General features: G+C 53.6%; 1 protein-coding gene across 1 annotated transcript in view; it reads left to right on the forward strand.

The window, feature by feature from the left end:
- The window catches only part of UMODL1 (uromodulin like 1), an 80,992-nt gene extending 75,879 nt beyond the window's left edge, over positions 1-5,113 (forward strand). Inside the window, exons 22-23 of the mRNA XM_004697315.2 lie at positions 3,669-3,853; positions 5,062-5,113. Coding sequence (XP_004697372.1) covers positions 3,669-3,850 — 182 coding nt within the window. The 3' untranslated portion in view covers positions 3,851-3,853; positions 5,062-5,113. The remainder of the gene's footprint in view (positions 1-3,668; positions 3,854-5,061) is intronic.
- The last annotated feature ends 3,445 nt before the right edge of the window (positions 5,114-8,558 follow it).

Below are 8,558 nucleotides of genomic sequence, written 5' to 3' on the forward strand. Positions count from 1 at the left end.
GGAGCAAAAACCCGGATGCCCAGCCTCGCTTGCAGCTAAGTGCGGCCTTAAGTGAGCATGCGGCTGCACACGTGCCTGCACTGAGCTGCTCCCAGCTCCTTCTGATGAGGTCCCAGTGGAATATCCCGGAGCTCCCCTGACCCCTATCTTTGTCGCTTCCCCTTCCTGCTGCCTGAGGTGCAGAGGAGGGCTCCGCTGTGGCCTCCATCCTCTTTAACCCCGAGGACCCAGAGGTGCCCTCAGGGTGGGCCCGGGGAGCTGGCGGGAGTCTGCTTCCTGAGCACTCCGCGGGAGCAGGGCTGTGGGCCAGGCCTGGGCTCTGACCCCAAGTCTTATGTGAGAAAGAAATAAACTTTCTTGTTTTTTGAGACATGATGATTTTGTTTTTTCCCTCCTAATCCTGGGTGATTTTCCTCACAGCATTTCTTTCTCACCCTCCTTGCCTCTCAATATTTCCCTGAAATATTGGGGGTTGGCTCCAGGGCATAAACTGGCACTGAGTGGGGTCAGGACTCTGGGGAACCAGCAGGGGGAGCTCTTTGCAAACGATTCTCAACTCCCAGTTTGTAGGCGAAGCACCTGAGACACTTTTGAGATAGACACAGGTCTCCGGCTGGGGCCCTCTGGAGTCAGGCCTCGGTGCGGATGCTTTGACGGGACCTCAGGTGACGAGCTGGCTCCTGGGACCACAGCGTCTCTGGCACTCATCTTTTGTTCAAGGTCTGGGGAGGAGGAGTTTGGCCTGGAGCGAAAGATAAGAAATAGGATGCCTTTTAAAATGCAATCTGTCTTGTTGCCTCCCAATGTCTTGCCCTGCCGCCACGGTTTTTTTTTTTTTCTGAAATAAATGTATGCAAACATCAGATGCATCCCCATTTATAGAAATGAAGCGTTTACATTTATTCATCAATATGATGGGGAATGTGAGGAGCCTGGGTGGCATAATGGTTACCCATTGGGCTGCTAACGGCCAGGCCAGCAGTTTGAAACCACAGGAGAAAGATGGGGCTTTCTACTCCCACAAAGAGTGGCAGTCTCGGAACTCACAGGGCGGTGCCACCCTTGCCCTATAGGGTCACCACAAGTTGGCATGGACTCGATGGCTGTGTGTTTGGTTTGGGGTTTTTTAATTTTTGGTTTTATTTGGCCAACGTTTGAGTGGGAAAAGCACCGGACTTGGAGGGAGGAGCCCTGGGTTGAATGTAGGACATGCCCCTGAGAAACTCTGTGGCCTCGTGGGAATGACGGGAGCTTCTGCATCCTCTTCATTCATTTACTCATCCATCCACCTCCCCATCCACCCACTAAACCCTTCCTCCATTCCCCCACCATCACTCGTGCACCCACCCCCTTATTTATTCACCCCACCCCGTCCATTTCTCTCTTCCTCTACCCAGATGCTCATCCATCTCTCTGCGCGCCCTTCCAGCATTCAAGCGCTCACTCACCCATGGATTCTCCCCTCCACTCAGCCACCCATCTTCCTGTTCATTCATGTGTTCATCCACCCACCCACCCACCCACTGATCTAGACCTCCATCCACTCGTCTGCCTAGTGCTGTCAAGTGCCGTCCACTCATTTTCCTGTCTGCAGTGACCCTGAGGCTCTCTGCTCACTTAGGGATTTACAGCCTTAAAACCCCCAAGGAGCAGCTCCACGCTGCCCTCCAGGGTCACTGTGAGTCCGAATCCGCTTGATGGCAGTGGATTGTGTGTAGCAGACGAGAGCGTGGCCCACCCTGCATGGTCTTCACCACCTTTGCTCTGTTGGAGCCCATGGTCTCCGCCAGGCCATCAATTCGCCTCCGTCCGGCCGCCTCCTTTTCCACGGACCCGCTGCTTCCACGCAGGTGTTGTTCAGATGGTTTGCTGCGGCTAACTTTTGGAAGCAGATGGCCAGACCTCTTTCCTCGTCTGTCTTAGGAAAGGGGGGGGGGGTTTGGGTCCATCTCTGTGTGTTTGCAAGAAGACCGACCCCTGAAAACGCAGCCGTGGAGACCTGCTGGAGCACAGCTCATCCGACGCCACCAGGCAGCCCTGATTCCTTAGTGCCTCACCGCCCCTGTGGCACACACCTCGCTCCATGCGCCGGAAACTGCCCCCGTGGCCAGCAGGTCTCTCCCTGGGAGGACGGAGAGAACGTGAGAAGGACTAGTAACGTCTGTCCTTTCCCAGGCAGTGGGGGTTTCTTCTCTTTGAGATACTTTTTTTGAAAAGAAGTGAAATCCGCATCATAGAAATGGACCATCTGGATGGAGCCATTCAGCGGCGTTTAGTGCGTTCACAAAGCTGTGCAACCATCCTCCCAAGCTGGTCTCCACACATGCCCACCCCACCCCCAAATCAGGTCCAGTCTTCCTCGGCGGTCACTACCCACCCTCTCTTCCTCCTGCCCCTGCAAGCTCCTCTGGGTTTGTCTGTTCTGGGTTTGTCTGTTCTGGATACTGCACATGAACAGAAGCACATGAGGTATGATGTCTGGGCTCTAATTACTTCACTCAGCAGGCTGTTTTCAATGTCTCCTGTGTGGTACTTGGATCTGTACTTCTTATGGATGATTAATTCTCCATGGTGGGTGTACCACAGTTTATCCATCCTTCATTTCATGAACACTATGCTTTGGGCTTCCAACCACAAGGTCGGCAGTTTGAAACCACCAGCCGCTCCATGGGAAAAAGATGAGGCTTTCTACTCCAGTAAAGAGTTACCATCTCCAAAACTAACAGGGGCAGTTCTACCCTGTCCTGTAGGGTCGCTATGAGTTGGAATTGACTCGATAGCAGTGAGTTTGAGAGGGTAGTGCAGTGGGTATGCATTGGGGTACTAACAAGGTCAGCAGTTCAAAACCACCAGCTGCTCCGCAGTAGAAAGACAAGGATTTCTACTCCTGTGAAGAGTTCTAGTCTCACTACAATTTTTAAAAACATAATAATTGCATGAATAATAATGAGTACAAGACAAGAACATGTTCTAGCATTAAGGCGATGATTGTACAACTCTTCTTGATATGTTTCAATTGTTGCATGGCATGTGGATGAAATACCAGTACAACTTTAAAAAAAGAGTTGCAGTCCTGGGGCAGTTCTACCCTGTCTGTCCTAGAGGGCTGCTAGGAGTGGGTGCGGACTCGCCGGCAGGGAGAAAAGGGCTGCTTCTACGTTCGTTGGAGGCATCAGGCTTGTGTTAACACCCCGTGTGTGAAGTTCCTGTGGGGTCTCCCGCTCTCTCTTGCCCTCTGTGCCATTCTCTCCTGCTGGAAGGCCCCCACCCTCCACACGGTAGCATGCATGCCCGCTCAGACCAGGCCCCCTCCTAGAAATCAGTAGCCAGCGCTCATCCTTAGACCAAGGGGGTGGGCGCTTGCAGGCAGAGCCGGCATGGCTGCTGAGGGTCACTCCTGGCCTCTCACCATCTCCGCTAGCCAACAGCTACCTGGGCACACTTGGGTCCTGGCTGCTCAGGAGCGTGAGGCCCACGTCTTCTGGGTGGCAAGCAGAGTACACAGCAGCGACTCACATGGGGAGAGCGCACGCACCCTGCTCTGAGACCCCGCTTCTCTCTCACCTCCGTTCTCCCTCCGCAGGCACTCCTGTTGGGTTTAAGCTAGCAGAAGCCCGTTCTTCTTAGTTTGAGCAGATCCCTTCTCTTGTGCCTGCCACACCCCGCAGGTGACTCCGCCAGTGGACAGCCTGGCTTGAGCGTGGTCTACATCGTCCTGATTGTGGTGGCCGTCTTCGGTGTGGTGACAGGCGCAGCTGCCCTCCTGATCCTGCGTTACCAGAAGGTCACTGGGAGGTACAACTTCAAAATCCAGTCTGACAACTTCAGCTACCAGGTGTTCTACGAATGAGAGGTAAGGAGTGAGACAGGTGCGATCGGCTTGCCCACGGGGCTGCGGGGGATGAAGGGCGAGCCCGTTCTGGGGAGCTCAGGTTTGCGGGTGTTGGCACTTGGATGTCTCTCAGGAGGGGTGTATCCTCTCTATCTGGGAAAGCAGCCAAGGGCATTCAGAGAGCTGGCAAGGCCTGATTAGGAATGCTTCATGGGGTTCTATCACTTTAGACTCACACCTGCGGACACACTAGACCAGGGCAGCACAGCCGAGCACAGAGCAGGCCCCAGGCCCCAGCTCTGCTGCCATGCCCATGCTGGGTGACCTCGGCCGAGGCCCTGACCTCTCAGTCTCTTCATGCATGAAGGTGGGTGGGTGATAGCCGTACCCCACTCAAGGAGAGGCTGTGAGACTCTAACAGGAGACTGCAGCAGAGGGACTTAGGTGGAGCCTGCCATATCCTGGATACTGAGTATGTCAAGTTTGCTCTCACGGGCCCGGGGTTTCCTAATCTCGCTCGCATCAGCGTCCATCGGTCCTTTGGTTGAGGAAGGGCAGACGGAGTGTGCTGCTGCTGCAGCTCTGTCCCCAGTTCTTTACAAACACCCCAGCCTTTCTGATGCAGCTTTTGACCTGCCACAAAGGGGCACGTGGATGTTTGCCCCCTTTGGCAAGAACACGCGTCATGACCCCCATGACAGGACTCTGTCGTGTTCACGTGAAGTGCCTGGATGGTACACATGACTCACGTGCTGGGCTCTGACCACACGGCACCTTGGGAGAAAGGTCTGGCAACCTATGAGCAGGAGGCCAGCCACCAAGAGCCTGCTGGAGCGCCACGTGGAGTCGGGGCTGACTTGGCAGTAGCTGGCTTCCTGCTGCTGCCAACCTTGAGTGGGGTAGACGGAGATTGCTGTGTTTGTGAAGGCTTCGCAGAGAGGCAGAGGATGATGGGGTCGGGTATGGCAGCCAGGATGGCACATGGTGTGCTTGCTGTCCCTGGGGTTGGGAGGACAGTTCAGTGGCCCCGGAGCTCAGCTCTGAGCCTGTCTCCCCACCTCTGCTCCTTCCTGCACCTGGCATCCTGGGCGGCATGCCCTTGGATCTGGGGCCCCGTCTCTCTGGTATCGTCCGTGGGGCTGGAGGAACCTGCCACTTCTCTCACTCAGGGCTTTCCTTATACTAACCCCTGCTTTGTCCGCTGACCTGCTGACCTGTTCCCCTTGCAGGTAGTGCTGGTGGCGGCCCCATTAGTCCCGCGGCACGTGTTCTCGAGAGCCCCCTCTGCCTTCCGTGATTTTCCAGAGCTTGGAGGATCCCCACGGCTGATGAAAACAGCCCCCCGCGCCCCCAGGAAGCCCGCCATCATGTGCTGGCCCAAGACCAGCAGTGCTCACCCCGGGCGAGAGAAGAAGTTGGAGAGGAGGTCGCGGTGCCGGGAGCACCTGGAGCTCCAGATGTGACAGACATGAGCCTGGCTCTACTACTGCAGCACCTGGTCAGCTTTGGTGTCCGTGTGGCTCCCTGGGGGACAACCCACCACCACACCCTGCGCTCGGCACCCTCCGATTCCCAAGGGTGCACCTCTGGACACACGGACAGAACACAGGTGGCTGCTTATCAGCAGCGCAGGCCCCTTCGTAGTTCGCTAGTGTTTTCAGCAGACAAGTCCACGCTTTAAACGAGGATAGAAAATGTCTCGCTCGGCCTTCCCCGCGGTTTGTTCTCACGTCCCAGGGACCCCAGTGGCACTGTCCACGGGAACACCTTGCAACAAGCAGGCATAATACCTTCCCTCTTAGGTTTGCACGGGTCCTTCCACGGGCACGCCACGCAGGGTTTGTCGTCCTGGTTGTTTTCAGTGCAATGGTGACACACAGGTGCAGTGCCCACGATACGGTGAGAAGCTGGAGAAGGAGGTCGGCTAGCTATCGAAGGGCCCAAGACGGAGGAATAAGGAAATGGGCAAAGCCTGTACCTGTTTTCATCTAGAAATTTCCCCCACGGCACCGCTTGTTTTATTCAAAACAAGCTAGGCCAGCGCTAGATGGTGAACCCCCAAAGGTCGATGAGGTGTTCCTGGATGGTGAGAATGGGGCCCCGGCCTCGGGTGGCAGTCCCTCGGATGAAACAGAGAAGGAGCAATGGATGACCATTTGTATGGGAAGAAGAGCAACTTGATTGATTGGGCATTCTCAGAGTTAGGAAAGAATCATAATAGTAACGTGTGGATAGCCAATGTTGAATCAGTAAAATAAATGGCATTTAAGAACAAACTGGACTGTCTGTGTGAGATGCTGTTTGGTCCATGTATGCCGGGGGGCGGTGGGGGGGGAGACACGGACCCCCACCATCGGGTCCATTCTTCCGCATAGGGACTCCTCACGGCTTAGAGCGCCTCGTTTTTCTCTCAAGGAGCGGATGATGGTTTCAAACTGCTGGCCTTGCAGTTGGCAGTCCAACTGGTCACCCACGATGCCACCGGGAGAAGGAGAGCCCAAACTCAAATAGGACGTAGGCAGAGGTGTCCATGGAGCCTTCGGCAGGACAAAGGCGCGTCCTCTGAGGAGGAGGGAGACCATCTGCTCCGGGTCTTCCTGGGCTTCAAGGGTTCTCGGAAACGCGGCTGCTGAAGCTAGGCACAGTAACACGGAAACTGTCACCACATCACGGCTGGCGGCAGATCAGGGAGTCGCAGTGGAAGGGGGACTGCCTACACCCGGACCCACCCCCAAACCCAACTCACCGGCATCGAATCCATGGCCACTCAGCAACCCTAGGACAGAGGAGAACTGCCCACGAGAGTTCTGAGCCCCAATCCCTGCCCTTGGGGTCGCAAGGGTTTAGTCCCTGCCCCGAGGCGGCAGCAAGCTGTGGCTGTGTTGAGATTAAGCCCCTGCGCAGGCTCCAAATCAGGGGTCCTCAAACTTTCTAAACAGGGGGACAGTTCACTGTCCCTCAGACCTGTTGGAGGGTCGGACTATAGTTTTTAAAAAAGACTGAATAAATTCCTATGCACACTGCACATAGCTATTTCAAAGTAAAAAAACAAACTGGGCCAAAACACCCGGCGGGCCGGATAAATGTCCTCTGCAGGCCATAGTTTGAGGACCCCTGCTCCAAATGGTCCCAGCTCCGGCAGAGACAGTGGCGGGGCTAAGGTCAAGCACTAGCCGGCCTCCACTGAGGTAAGCCAAAAGCCCCCAGCCCCTCAAAACCTTGTGGGTCTGTGCCTACTTATCTTTATGATGCTCCTCCTGCATTCCAGCAGTGTGGAATTTCCCTCTGAGTAACTCTCCTGGGCTGATTTCTGCGGAGTCCCTCTGGTATGTGTTACTCAGTCGCCTTCTTCCCGGAAGTCCTTCCAGTTCTTATAACAATCCATACATCTATTGTATCAAGAACACTTGTATTTATGTCATCATTATCCTTTCCAAAACATTGTCTTTCTACTTGAGTGCTTGGTATCAGCTCCTCATTTTTTCCTCTCCCTCCCACCTTCATGAGCCCTTGAAAATATAAATTATTTATATTTTCATATCTTACACCATCTGCTGTCTCCCTTCACCACGTTTCTGTTGTTGGTCACCTGGTGGGGTGGGTGGGGAAGGCATTATTCATTGATCATTGTGATCAGTTCTCCCTTTCTCCCCCTTCTCCCTCCACCTTCCCCCTACCCTCATGGTATCACTACTCCCATTACTGCTCCTGAGGGGTTTTATCTTTCCTGGATTGTGTGGCGAGAGCTCTTATCTGTACCAGTGTACATGCTCTGGTCAAGCCAGATTTGTAAGGTAGAGCTGGGGCCATGATAGTGGGAGGGAGAAACATTAAAGACCTAGAGGGAAGTTGTATGTTTCATTGGTGCTATACTGCACCCTGTGGCTGGCTCGTCCCTTCCTTGTGACCCTTCTGTGAGGGATGTCCAATTGTCTACATATGAGCTTTGTGTCTCCACTCCGACTCCCCCCTCCCCCTTTCACATTGATATGATTATTTGTTTTGAGTCTTCTGATGCCTGATACCTGAACCTGTTGACACCTCGTGAACAGGCTGCTGTGCTCTTCCAGCTAGATGGTCGCTTCCCAGCTAGACGGCCGCTTGTTTATCTTCAAGCCTTTAAGACCCCAGATGCTCTATCTGGACACCATCAGCTTTCTTCACCACATTTGCTTCTGCACCATTTTGTCTTCAGCGACCCTGTTGAGAAGGTGAGCATCTCAGAATGCCGGGTTATTAGAACAAAGTGTTCTTGCGTTGAGGGAGGACTTGAGTAGAGGCCCACTGTCTGCTATCTTACTATATAAACATATGTACATAGCTCTATGACCATATGGTTATGTATAAATGTATTTACATATGTGCATGCCTGTAGCTCTAGGAAAAACTTAAACAGCCTTGATAAGAGTGAAGCCATTTTGAGCTGACAGAAGCCATTATGAACTATAAATGAACTAGCTAGGTGAACTGTAAATGAACTAGCTGAAATTAGGGAGGCAGGCTGTGCAGACGTAGCGCAATGGAATGTACCAAAGAAAATATATGTTCAAGCAGCTATTGTTCAACTAAGAACGGCTAACTGCAATATCCTGCTTTTGTACTCTGCTTGCTTGCACGCCTGCACATTGCAATAGCATAAAAACCTTTGGAAAATTAGACTGGGGCCACTCGGTCTCCTGTCAAGAGGCCTGATGGCCCCTGCGTAGGAAATATAACTTTTTCTTTT

Source organism: Echinops telfairi, unplaced genomic scaffold (genome assembly GCF_000313985.2).
Source record: "Echinops telfairi isolate 266 unplaced genomic scaffold, ASM31398v2 ScPeMD7_7469;HRSCAF=8507_0, whole genome shotgun sequence".
Taxonomy (NCBI): domain Eukaryota; kingdom Metazoa; phylum Chordata; class Mammalia; order Afrosoricida; family Tenrecidae; genus Echinops; species Echinops telfairi.